At 53.7% G+C, this 13,820-nt stretch overlaps 1 protein-coding gene across 3 annotated transcripts in view; it reads right to left on the bottom strand.

Annotated features, from left to right (window-relative positions):
• The window catches only part of DCP1B (decapping mRNA 1B), a 35,979-nt gene extending 33,878 nt beyond the window's left edge, over nt 1-2,101 (bottom strand). The window contains exon 1 of one of the 3 annotated variants that reach the window (XM_063929341.1): nt 1,871-2,101. In XM_063929341.1, coding sequence (XP_063785411.1) covers nt 1,871-2,017 — 147 coding nt within the window. In that variant the 5' untranslated portion in view covers nt 2,018-2,101. The remainder of the gene's footprint in view (nt 1-1,870) is intronic. The other 2 variants (XM_063929339.1, XM_063929340.1) reach the window with 2 other exon arrangements.
• Nucleotides 2,102-13,820: the final 11,719 nt, after the last annotated feature.

Raw genomic sequence — 13,820 nt, 5'->3', positions numbered from 1 at the left:
TCGGTGTAGGGAGCTGTGTGTGGGGATCGGTGTAGGGAGCTGTGTGTGGGGATCGGTGTAGGGAGCTGTGTGTGGGGATCGGTGTAGGGAGCTGTGTGTGGGGATCGGTGTAGGGAGCTGTGTGTGGGGATCGGTGTAGGGAGCTGTGTGTGGGGATCGGTGTAGGGAGCTGTGTGTGGGGATCGGTGTAGGGAGCTGTGTGTGGGGATCGGTGTAGGGAGCTGTGTGTGGGGATCGGTGTAGGGAGCTGTGTGTGGGGATCGGTGTAGGGAGCCGTGTGTGGGGATCGGTGTAGGGAGCCGTGTGTGCACAGTGTAGGGAGCCGTGTGTGCACAGTGTAGGGAGCCGTGTGTGCACAGTGTAGGGAGCCGTGTGTGCACAGTGTAGGGAGCCGTGTGTGCACAGTGTAGGGAGCCGTGTGTGCACAGTGTAGGGAGCCGTGTGTGCACAGTGTAGGGAGCCGTGTGTGCACAGTGTAGGGAGCCGTGTGTGCACAGTGTAGGGAGCCGTGTGTGCACAGTGTAGGGAGCCGTGTGTGCACAGTGTAGGGATCGGTATAGGGAGCTGTGTGCGCACAGTGTAGGGAGCTGTGTGCGTACAGTGTAGGGAGCTGTGTGCGTACAGTGTAGGGAGCTGTGTGTGTACAGTGTAGGGAGCTGTGTGTGTACAGTGTAGGGAGCTGTGTGTGTACAGTGTAGGGATCGGTGTAGGGAGCTGTGTGTGCACAGTGTAGTGAGCCGTGTGTGCACAGTGTAGGGATCGGTGTAGGGAGCTGTGTGTGCACAGTGTAGGGATCGGTGTAGGGAGCTGTGTGTGCACAGTGTAGGGAGCTGTGTGTGCACAGTGTAGGGAGCTGTGTGTGCACAGTGTAGGGAGCTGTGTGTGCACAGTGTAGGGAGCTGTGTGTGCACAGTGTAGGGAGCTGTGTGTGCACAGTGTAGGGAGCTGTGTGTGCACAGTGTAGGGAGCTGTGTGTGCACAGTGTAGGGAGCTGTGTAGGGAGCTGTGTGTGCACAGTGTAGGGATCGGTGTAGGGAGCTGTGTGTGCACAGTGTAGGGATCGGTGTAGGGAGCTGTGTGTGCACAGTGTAGGGAGCTGTGTGTGCACAGTGTAGGGAGCTGTGTGTGCACAGTGTAGGGAGCTGTGTGTGCACAGTGTAGGGATCGGTGTAGGGAGCTGTGTGTGCACAGTGTAGGGATCGGTGTAGGGAGCTGTGTGTGCACAGTGTAGGGATCGGTGTAGGGAGCTGTGTGTGCACAGTGTAGGGAGCTGTGTGTGCACAGTGTAGGGAGCTGTGTGTGCACAGTGTAGGGAGCTGTGTGTGCACAGTGTAGGGAGCTGTGTGTGCACAGTGTAGGGAGCTGTGTGTGCACAGTGTAGGGATCTGTGTGTGCACAGTGTAGGGATCAGTGTAGGGAGCTGTGTGTGCACAGTGTAGGGAGCTGTGTGTGCACAGTGTAGGGAGCTGTGTGTGCACAGTGTAGGGAGCTGTGTGTGCACAGTGTAGGGAGCTGTGTGTGCACAGTGTAGGGAGCTGTGTGTGCACAGTGTAGGGAGCTGTGTGTGTACACAGTGTAGGGAGCTGTGTGTGTACAGTGTAGGGATCAGTGTAGGGAGCTGTGTGTGCACAGTGTAGGGAGCTGTGTGTGCACAGTGTAGGGAGCTGTGTGTGCACAGTGTAGGGAGCTGTGTGTGCACAGTGTAGGGAGCTGTGTGTGCACAGTGTAGGGATCGGTGTAGGGAGCTGAGTGACCTGCTGAGGACACTCTGGGTACAGCTGGAGCTCAGGCCTGGCCCATGCTCCTCCTCTCCCCAGGCACAGCGCCCTCAGCCCGGCACCGGCACCAGGCGAGCTCCCGGCGCACTCACCCACTCGCTGGCCTTGTGGCTGAAGGTGTAGAGCGCCACCTGGCTGGCCACGTCCACGATGCCCTGGATGTACGGGTCCTGCCGCCGCAGAGCCGCCAGGCTGATGTTCAGGCCCCGGCCCGGGGGCCCGCTACCGGACGCCGCCATCTTGCTGCTCTCCAGACCAGAGCGAGCGAGCGCCGAGAGGGCAGGGCGGAGAGCCGAGAGCGGTTATTACTTATAGCAACAGGGCCGCAGGGTTACCATGGAAACGGTATGATGGAGCAGAGTCCCGGAGATGGAGACACAGGGGAGGGAGGCTCCTGCGGTTATTATTATATACCCCTGTTACCCCTCTGCCCATGATCCCGCCCAGCACACAGGCCTGGTGACTGCTGCAGGTGTGCCTGGCACCATGTGTCTACCTACCTGACATCATATATACCTACCTGACCTGGCATCAAATATACCTACCTGGCATCATATATTGGAGCCATTGGCACTTTAAGAGTTTGAGAGTGTGGGCTGGCTCCTCCCTCTTTGCCCCTCCTACCAGACTCAGTTTAGAAAATGTGCCCGGAGGAGCCGGTCACAGCTAGGGGAGCTCTACAGAGTTCTCCTAGGTAAAGTTTCGTTTTCTTTATTTCAGAGTTTGTTTTTTTACAGGGAGGCTGCTGGCGACAGCCTCCCTGCAGCTACGGACTGAGGGGGGGAGCAGTGTCCGCCCTGCGGGGTCTTGAGCCACTGCCCCCACTGACTGGACGTTGAGCTCCAGAGGGGTCTGATCGCGCCCCTGCCGCAGGGGAACGCTCGCCCCGGCAGCCAGCCGCCACCCCCTCAGGATGCTGAAAATAGGCGAGTGAGTCACTTCCCCCTTGCAAGCGGGGGGACAGTGTGAATGTAGGCGGCTAGTGGGTAGGAGCGCGGTCTTAACTGCGCTCCTGGAAGGCTCAGCGGTACTGCGGTGCAGCGCGGGGGGGGGCGCCCTGGGCCAGCTTCGGACCCAAAACTGACCACAAGCAGCCTGTCAGGGGCTAAGGATCCAAGCCAGCTTGAATTCCTCCTGAATAGAGCGGGAAGACAGTGCCATGGACCCAGCAGCGTTCAGCGCCATTTTCCAGCCTGCAGCTCACTGCCAGTGTATGTCCAGGTCCCTCCTGCTCAACTCCAGCTATCTGTACGGTACCAGGGGGTTGTAGAAGGGGGAGGGGGGAGACTGTGTTAAGGCTGTGTCACCTATTAAGGGGCACAGCCAGCGCAGGTTTTAGGGTTTCCCTATACTCTAACAGCGCTGTGTGTGGGTTGGCACCAATCTCTGTGTCGCTCTGCCATTCTTGGGGGGGAAACTCTGTCTGCCCAGTACCCTGTGTGTTTGTGGGGTGTTTGAGGTTGTGTGTCAACATGTCTAGGGACACTGTTTCATATGCTGCAGAGGAGTTGTCTTCCCAGGAAGACTCCATTCCATGTAATCAGGATTGCACTGTTCTAACGCAGATCCCAGCTAGAGAGCCAGAAGGGGGACTATCTCTCAGATTTCTGATAGGGTGGCTAGGACTGAGCATGCCACTCAGGTCCTCCAGTCCTCTATGGTGGTGTGGTCTGATACTGCCTCCTCGGGGTCCCCTGCGGTACATTCTCATAAACGTGCGCTGGCAAGTATGCAGGATGACACCGACTCTGACGCTGCAGACGGTGATGGGGATGTGTTGAGGGGGACGGCATCACTTGCCAATGGGGTGCAGTTGATGATTGAGGCTGTTAGGGATGTTTTACACATTTCGGACACAGCTCCGGAAAGGGTGGAGGAGGCCTTCTTTACAGATAAAAAGAAGCCCCCCCCCCCTCCGCCCCTCACCTTCCCGGCATCCAAAGAATTGAATGCTATCTTTGAAAAGGCATGGGAAACTCCAGAAAATAAATTCCAGATTCCCAAGAGGGTCTTGGTGGCTTTTCCCTTCCCAGAGTAAGATAGGAAGAGATGGGAGTCCCCGCCGATAGTTGACGCCTCTGTCTCCAGGCTGTCCAAACAGGTGGTATTACCGGTCCCGGGTACTACCGGGTTAAAGGACCCAGCAGATCGCAAGGTGGATGCTACGCTGAAATCCATTTACACGGCTTCAGGGGCTATATTGCGGCCTACTATAGCCTGTGCTTGGATTGGTAAAGCTATTGCCAGGTGGTCAATCACTCTGCAGGAGGAATCGACTACGCTGGACAAAGGTGACGTTGATTTATTTTTACGTAATATTCAGGATTCTGCAGGGTTCCTGGTGGATTCCATGAAGGACCTGGGTTCCATGGCTGCGGGGATATCCTCCATGTCCGTCTCGGCTCGCAGAGGTCTCTGGCTGCGCAACTGGTCTGCGGATGCGGAATCCAGAAAGTGCGTGGAAGGCCTACCATACAAGGGTCAGGCTCTCTTTGGGGAGGCGCTGGATGCGTGAATTGCCACGGCTACCGTGGGTAAGTCTCCTTTTCTCCCCTCAGCTGCACCGGCTACAAAGAAGCCTTTTTCGTCTACCACGTCACAGTCCTTTCGGCCCGCGAGGCCTAGAAAGAATAAGCCTTCGAACACCTTCTTCAGAGGTGGTCGTGCCAAAGGAAAGAAACCTGCTCCTGCAGGTTCCCAGACCCAGAAGCCCGCTCCTGATACCCCTAAGTCCTCCGCATGAAGGTGGACAGGTAGGCCTGGAGGACAGTCAGGTGGGGGCAAGACTCCGGCAGTTCAGCCACGTCTGGGTGTCGTCGGGTCTGGACCCCTGGGTTCTGGATATAGTGTCCAGGGGGTACAGACTGGAGTTTCAAGATCCCCCGCCTCGCCGTTTCTTCAAGTCAGGCTTGCCAGCGCTGCTGGCAGACAGGACAATTCTTCTGGAAGCCATCAGAAAATTGGTGGTGTCAGAGGTCATTGTTCCGGTCCCACTTCAGCAGTGGAACAAGGGTTATTATTTGAACCTTTTTGTGGTACCGAAACCGGATGGTTCGGTACGGCCTATTCTAAATTTAAAATCTTTGAACCCTTATCTCTGGGAGTTCAAATTCAAGATGGAATCTCTGAGAGCTGTCATATCAGGACTGTCGGAGGGGGAGTTCCTGGTGTCCCTGGACATCAAGGATGCTTACCTCCACATTCCAATTTGGGCGCCGCATCAAGCATATCTCAGGTTTGCGCTGATGGACGATCACTATCAGTTCCAAGCACTGCCGTTTGGCCTCTCCACAGCACCGAGGATATTCACCAAGGTGATGGCGGAGATGATAGTTCTCCTCCGCAAACGGGGTGAACATAGGGGGTGATTCCGAGTTGTTCGCTCGTTGCCGATTTTCGCAACGGAGCGATTAATGCGAAAATGCGCATGGTACGCAGTGCGCATGCGCTAAGTATTTTAGCTCAAAGCTTAGTAGATTTACTCACGGCAGAACGAAGATTTTTCATCGTTGAAGTGATTGGAGTGTGATTGACAGGAAGTGGGTGTTTCTGGGCGGAAACTGGCCGTTTTCAGGGAGTGTGCGGAAAAACGCAGGCGTGCCAGGATAAAACGCAGGAGTGTCTGGAGAAATGGGGGAGTGGCTATCCGAACGCAGGGCGTGTTTGTGACGTCAAACCAGGAACGAAACGGCCTGAGCTGATCGCAGTGTAGGAGTAAGTCACGAGCTACTCAGAAACTGCTAAGAAATTTCTATTCGCAATTCTGCTAATCTTTCATTCGCAATTCTGCTAATCTTTCATTCGCAATTCTGCTAAGCGAAGATACACTCCCAGAGGGCGGCGTCCTAGCGTGTGCAATGCTGCTAAAAGCAGCTAGCGAGCGAACAACTCGGAATCACCCACCCCCATAATTCCATATCTGGACGATCTCCTGATCAAGGTGTCGTCCAGGGAAAGGTTGTTGCGTTCCATCGCGCTCACGACAGCTGCTCAGGAGGCACGGTTGGATCCTGAACCTTCCAAAGTCTCATCTGGAACCGACGAGACGGCTGTCTTTCCTGGGAATGATCCTCGACATAGAAGTGCAGAGGGTATTTCTCCCGGTGGAGAAGGCGTTGGTGATTCAAGCAATGGTCCGGGAGGTTCTAAAGCCTACCCGGGTATTGGTTCATCAATGCATACGCCTTCTGGGGAAGATGGTTGCCGCCTGTGAGGCTCTGCAGTACGGCAGGTTTCATGCTCGACCTTTTCAACTGGACCTCTTGGACCAGTGGTCGGGCTCTCACCTACACATGCACAAGAGGATACGCCTGTCTCCAAAAGCCAGGATTTCACTCCTCTGGTGGCTGCAACTTCCACACGTTCTGGAAGGGTGAAGGTTCGGAATTCAAGACTGGATCCTTCTGACCACAGATGCAAGTCTAAGAGGTTGGGGAGCGGTCGCTCTGGGGGAAACCTTTCAAAGACGATGGTCGGATCAATAAACATCCTGGAGCTAAGGGCCGTGTACAACGCCCTTCTGCAAGCAGCACACCTTCTACAGGATCGGGCTGTTCAAGTGCAGTCGGACAATGTGACCATGGTTGCCTACATAAACCGACAAGGCGGAACGAAGAGCGGGGCTGCCATGTCAGAGGTGTCAAAAATCCTCATCTGGGCAGACAGGCACGTGGTGGCGATGTCGGCAATCTTCATTACGGGCGTAGACAACTGGGAAGCAGACTTCCTCAGCAGACACGTTCTCCATCCAGGGGAGTGGAGCCTCCATCCGGAGGTGTTCGAGGAGGTAACCGGTTGGTGGGGTGTTCCCCACATAGACATGTTGGCCTCACGTCTCAACAAGAAGCTACAGAGGTACTGCTCCAGGTCAAGAGACCCACAGGCAGTGGCGGTGGACGCACTGGTAACACCGTGGGTGTTAAAGTCAGTGTATGTGTTCCCCCCACTTCCGCTGATACCAAAGGTTCGTCAGCTCGTAAGAAGAACAAAAGGTACTGGCAATCCTCATTGCTCCGGACTGGCCAAGGAGGGCTTGGTACGCGGATCTGCTGGATCTTCTGCTGGAAGATCCACGGCCTTTACCTCTTCAGGAGGATCTGCTTCTGCAGGGGCCGTTCGCTTATCAAGACTTACCGCGGCTATGTTTGACGGCATGGCGATCGAACGCCAGATCTTAGCTCGGAAAGGTATCCCGAGTAAGGTCATTCCTACCCTGATACAGGCCAGGAAGGGGGTAACATCTAAACATTACCATCGCATTTGGAAGAAATAAGTTTCTTGGGGTAAGGCCAAGAAGTTTCCGGCGGTGGAGTTTCAACTTGGACGTTTTCTCCTTTTCCTGCAAGCAGGGGTGGATATGGGGCTGAGACTGGGCTCCATCAAGGTCCAGATCTCTGCTTTGTCCATCTTCTTCCAGAAACAGTTGGCTGTTCTTCCTGAGGTTCAGACCTTTTTGAAAAGGGTTCTGCACATCCAGCCTCCCTTTGTGGCGCCTACTGCTCCATGGGATCTTGATGTGGTGTTGCAGTTCCTGCAATCTGCTTGGTTTGAGCCTCTACAGGAGGCTGACCTCAAGTTTCTCACGTGGAAGGCGGTCACCTTGTTGGCCTTGTCTTCTGCACGACGCGTGTCGGAATTGGGGGCTTTATCTTGTAAAAGCCCCTATCTGATCTTCCATGAAGACAGGGTGGAACTTAGGACTCGTCCACAGTTCCTACCTAAGGTTGTGTCGGCTTTCCACATCAACCAACCTATTGTGGTGCCAGTGGCTACTGTCTCCTCCATTACTTCAAAGGCCTTGGATGTAGTGAGGACTTTGAGGATTTACGTGAAAAAGACGGCTCGTCATAGGAAAAGTGACTCTCTGTTTGTCCTCTATGATCCAAAGAAAATTGGGTGTCCTGCTTCTAAGCAGTCGATTTCCCGCTGGATCAGGTTCACTATCCAGCATGCTTATTCCACGGCTGGATTGCCGTGTCCGAAATCCGTACAGGCCCACTCTACGCGTAAGGTGGGTTCTTCCTGCCCGGGGTGTCTCGGCGGTACAACTCTGCCTGGAAACCCCCCTCCTGTTTGGCAAGTTGCTTAAATTATGACAACAGTAATGGTGTATAATACGATTACTAGAGCTGCCACCACATCATGCGGTGTAAGAGACAGAGCAGAGCTGGTGCACATGCCCAGTGGTAGCAGCTTCCCCTACCAAGCTCTGTGTGTGTGTGTGTGTGTGTGTGTGTGTGTGTGTGTGTGTGTGTGTGTGTGTGTGTGTGTAGTAGATCTGAGGCCTCAATCAGTGCACTGGATAAGAGAGCAGGTACCAGGAAGAAGAGACAGGAGCCGTACCATGAGGCGGGAGAAGGTGTGCTTAGTGCAGTACTGGATTTATTATGTTTGTGTATTTATGATGGTATGTTTAGCCTTTACCTGACCACTTATTTATATTATTTAAATGTTTGCTACAGCCTATACTATAGACCGTCTATAATGTTAAATATTAATACTGTATCCCATACAGTACCCAGTGTATAAAAAGACCAATGTGTACATGAATGTACAGAGACGTTACTAGGTTATACCATTTCCCCAAAGTCCCGCACTTGGGGCCTAATTTAGAGCTGATCGTAGATGTATGAAAAAACACACATCTACGATCAAAATCTCTGACATGCGGGGGGACGCCCATCACAGGGCTAGTCCACCCCGCATATCAAGCCCTACCCCCCCTACAGCCCCCCGCAAAGAGGTGTGCAAGCATCGCACATCGGTGATGCTTTCGCACCTGGCGAGTAGCTCCCGCCTATACAGCCTAGCTGCAGAGGCAGACGGTAACCCGCCATGTTTTTGGTCGCAGCGGCTGCGCCCCAGCAAAGGTCTTGACACTCCTGCGTTGTCTGGACCCCAATGCCGTCCGAACGCCGCTGGCACTCCCCCTCCCGCCCGGCAACCGCCTTTGCCTGTCCAGCATGGCGACCGCTGGGCGTGCGCACAGGACATAGAGCTTCAGCCTGCGGCCGTTGCAGCGACCAGGTCTGAATTAGGCCCTTGCTCCAGTGTTCCGCAGAGCAGGAGACTGTGGATTGTATTTGGGAACCCCCCTCTGGAAATCCTGCCTTTGCCCCTGATGGTGATATCATACACATATGCACGTGTTAGATAAATATTCCACAGTATCGGGACTGTCTATGTCAGCACCATATAGTCGACATGCATTAGGTTGACAAATACAATAGGTCGACAGATGAAAGGTTAACGTGTTTTAAGGCTGACATATATAAAAGGTCGACGTGTCAATGGTCGGCACAAAAATGGTTGACACAAATTCCCCCAACTTTTGCTTGATTTACTATCCACGTGACTACAATTGGGAATAGTGACCTGTGGCCAGCACGGCACAGCCAGCCGCCTTGTCTGAAGCGTGGCGAGCGAAGTGAGCCGGCAGGGTACACATTTCCAATGATTGTGGTCACATATGAAGAAACATACAAAATGACACTCAAAACAAAAATATGGTCGACCATTTCTGCGTCGACCTTTTGATTCTGTCGAGAAAACAACCTAGTATTTACCGCCACGTGCCAGGTCGAGCCGGGACGTTTTCTGTGTGAAAGGGTCACCCCGAGTCTAAGTTCCCAGGACTTCCACCCTGGAAGCTACAGAGCCAGGGCAGTCGGACTTAATCCCCTGCTGTAATGACTTGGGGGGTCATTCAGAGTTGATCGCAGCAGCAAATTTGTTAGCAGTTGGGCAAAACCATGGTGGACATTCCGAGTTGTTCGCTCGCTAGCTGCTTTTACCAGCTTTGCACACGCTAAGCCGCCGCCTACTGGGAGTGAATCTTAGCATATCAAAATTGCGAACGAAAGATTCGCAATATTGCGAAAAGACTTCTCTGTGCAGTTTCTGAGTAGCTCGAGACTTAAGGCCCATACACACTTGACGATGCACACATCGTTAACGACCGTCGTTAACGACTTCCCTTGAACAGCTGAGCAAACGACATGAGCATACACACTACCAACGACCAAAGATGAAAGACCAAAGACCATAGACCATTCATCGTTGAAGCATCCAAGCTGAACAGTTTATTAAAATAATGAGCTGGGAACAGGGCTGGTGAACAGTGGCTTGGTCGTTGGTCTTTCACACCATACACATTCAACGACGTCTCTGGTCGGTAACGACCATAGTGGAAATTGAGCATACATGCTCCACAGATAAGCGAGGGTCGTTAACGTCCCGCGGGGCCGCGCATCGGTGGTCGTCGGATGCATACACACTTGACGATATAATGAGCGACGTCGTTGATGAGGGCTGAAATGAACGACGTCGTTCATTTTATCGTCAAGTGTGTATGGGCCTTCACTCTTCCAGTGCGATCAGTTCAGTGCTTGTCGTTCCTGGTTTGACGTCACAAACACACCCAGCGTTCGTCCAGACACTCCTCCGTTTCTCCAGCCACTCCCGCGTTTTTCCCAGAAACGGTAGCGTTTTATCACACACTCCCATAAAACGTCCAGTTTCCGCCCAGAAACACCCACTTCCTGTCAATCACATTACGATCACCAGAACGAAGAAAAAGCCTCGTAATGCCGTGAGTAAAATACCAAACTTCTTAGCAAATTTACTTGGCGCAGCCGCAGTGCGAACATTGCGCATGCGCAGTTTGCGGAAAATCGCTGCGATGCGATGAAAAACAATGAGCGAACCACTCGGAATGAGGGCCCATGTGCACTGCAGGTGGGGCAGATGTAACATGTGCAGAGAGAGTTAGATTTGGGTGGGTTATTTTGGTTCTGTGCAGGGTAAATACTGGCTGCTTTATTTTTACACTGCAATTTAGATTCTAGTTTGAACACACCCCACCCAAATCTAACTCTCTCTGCACATGTTATATCTGCCCCACCTGCAGTGCACATGGGCCCTCATTCCGAGTTGTTCGCTCGGTATTTTTCATCGCATCGCAGTGAAAATCCGCTTAGTACGCATGCGCAATGTTCGCACTGCGACTGCGCCAAGTAACTTTACTATGAAGAAAGTATTTTTACTCACGGCTTTTTCTTCGCTCCGGCGATCGTAATGTGATTGACAGGAAATGGGTGTTACTGGGCGGAAACACGGCGTTTCAGGGGCGTGTGGCTGAAAACGCTACCGTTTCCGGAAAAAACGCAGGAGTGGCCGGAGAAACGGTGGGAGTGCCTGGGCGAACGCTGGGTGTGTTTGTGACGTCAACCAGGAACGACAAGCACTGAACTGATCGCACAGGCAGAGTAAGTCTGGAGCTACTCTGAAACTGCTAAGTAGTTAGTAATCGCAATATTGCGAATACATCGGTCGCAATTTTAAGAAGCTAAGATTCACTCCCAGTAGGCGGCGGCTTAGCGTGTGTAACTCTGCTAAATTCGCCTTGCGACCGATCAACTCGGAATGAGGGCCCTGGTTTTGCCCAACTGCTAACAAATTTGCTGCTGCGATCAACTCTGAATGACCCCCTTAATCTGCTGCTGTATTGTTCTCTGTATTGTATTGCAGCTGAGAACAATAGCTGAAAGATTTATGCTATTAAGCCTTGGTGCACCTAGGTGCAGCAGAGAAGCCTAGATGACCGAGGCTCCATCTGTACCAGGGTTTTTCCTGGGCCTTACAACGGTTGCCGGCTGTGTGAAATGGTCCAACCCAGGTTTCTCAAGCTGGGTCGCAGTAACCAAGCACTGATTGGCTGAACTGGCGGCGACAGCGTATTCAGACATTCATACAAATAGCTCAGGAACTCCGGGCTACTCAGTAGTATCTCGGCGGCACTGGTTAATGCAATGCAGTGAGCACTCACACTCACTTATCATCACCTCAACTCTGTCTGCCCCCAAAAACGGGTGGTCTTCACTATGCCGTCTCTTGGGATCCCGGCGCACAGTATACCGGCGCCGGAATCCCGACAGCCGGCATACCGACACTTATTCTTCCTCGTGGGGGTCCACGACCCCCCTGGAGGGAGAATAAAATAGCGTGGCGAGCGTAGTGCTCCACCATGCCCGCAGCGTGGCGAGCCCGCAAGGGGCTCATTTGCGCTCGCCACACTGCCGGTATGCTGGTCGCCGGGAGCCCGACCGCCGACATACCATACTACACCCCCCAAAAACAGTCCATTTCTTATGACATACAGGGGGGAATTCAATTATTTGCCTCTCTGGTGGTCTCCCCTCCATCTTCCGACTGGGGAGGGGGCTGCTGGGAGCTATAGTTCTCCTAGTGGCCGGCAACGAGGGGGATCACACACATACACACACTCACACCTACTTACAGACACTCATACTCACTTGCAGACACTCACACACCTCAGGTACTGCCCCTTATGCAGAAGACCCGGTGATTAATTACACACCAATTAAACTAGTTGGAAACTTCTATTTCCTCCTTTAGTCCTCGGGGTGGGGGATTTGGGGGTGCTGCTGTGGTGCCAGAGCAAGTCCTGGGGTGATTTTCCCAGAATTAACGATTTTAGGAAAAATCCGACTTGCTCCTGAGGAACGTGACAAATGATGCTGAGATTTCTATCGAAATAATCATAGAACGGAATAGAAAAACCTGGCGTCTGCGGGAAACACTCCCTGCCCACAAGTGAATCTGCCCCACAGTATATTGCAGGGCTGACCCGGTTTTAGTGTGAACGGGGTCACCTCGGGAATAACCTGGGTCCAATGTGCTGTGTAAGGGGGGTAGGAGCTCTGACCCGGGCCCAACCTAGGTTGAACAATCTGGGGAAAACCTGGGATTTTGAGATTTTTATGTCTGAAAGGGGTATTAGTTCTCTCCTGCTTGGGGCAAGTAACCTGGGGTAATTACATCCCAGAGGTGGTGCAAGGAAGACGAGGTTGCCACCCCTGTGATCTGTTACTGCCACCCCTGTGATCTGTTCCCGGTTCCTGCCACCCCTGTGTTCTGTTCCTGCCACCCCTGTGATCTGTTCCTGCCACCCCTGTGATCTGTACCCGGTTCCTGCCACCCCTGTGTTCTGGTCCTGCCACCCCTGTGTTCTGTTCCTGCCACCCCTGTGTTATGTTCCTGCCACCCCTGTGTTCTGTCCCGGTTCCTGCCACCCCTGTGATCTGTTCCTGCCACCCCTGTGATCTGTTTCTGCCACCCCTGTGATCTGTTCCTGACACCCCTGTGCTCTGTTCCTGCCACCCCTGTGTTTTGTTCCCGGTTCCTGCCACCCCTGTGTTTTGTTCCCGGTTCCTGCCACCCATGTGTTTTGTTCCCGGTTCATGCCACCCTTGTGATCTGATCCTACCACCCCTGTGATCTGTTCCCTGTTCCTGCCACCCCTGTGTTTTGTTCCCGGTTCCTGCCACCTCTGTGTTCTGTTCCTGCCACCCCTGTGTTCTGTTCCTGCCACCCCTGTGATGATCTGTTCCTGACACCCCTGTGATCTGTTCCTGCCACCCCAGTGATCTGTTCCTGCCACCCCTGTGTTCTGTTCCTGCCACCCCTGTGTTCTGTTCCTGCAACCCCTGTGTTCTGTTCCTGCCACCCCTGTGTTTTGTCCCCGGTTCCTGCCACCCCTGTGATCTGTTCCTGCCACTCCTGTGTTCTGTTCCTGCCACCCCTGTGATCTGTTCCTGCCACCCCTGTGTTCTGTTCCTGCCACCCCTGTGTTTTGTTCCCGGTTCCTGCCACCCCTGTGATCTGTTCCTGCCACCCCTGTGTTCTGTTCCCGGTTCCTGCCACCCCTGTGTTCTGTTCCTGCCACCCCTGTGATCTGCTCCTGCCACCCCTGTGTTCTGTTCCTGCCACCCCTGTGATCTGTTCCTGCCACCCCTGTGATCTGTTCCCGGTTCCTGCCACCCCTGTGTTCTGTTCCTGCCACCCCTGTGATCTGTTCCTGCCACCCCTGTGATCTGTACCCGGTTCCTGCCACCCCTGTGTTCTGGTCCTGCCACCCCTGTGTTCTGTTCCTGCCACCCCTGTGTTATGTTCCTGCCACCCCTGTGTTCTGTCCCGGTTCCTGCCACCCCTGTGATCTGTTCCTGCCACCCCTGTGATCTG

This window comes from Pseudophryne corroboree, chromosome 6 (assembly GCF_028390025.1).
Source record: "Pseudophryne corroboree isolate aPseCor3 chromosome 6, aPseCor3.hap2, whole genome shotgun sequence".
In the NCBI taxonomy this organism is placed as follows: domain Eukaryota; kingdom Metazoa; phylum Chordata; class Amphibia; order Anura; family Myobatrachidae; genus Pseudophryne; species Pseudophryne corroboree.
This window is presented reverse-complemented; position numbering and strand designations above follow the sequence as displayed.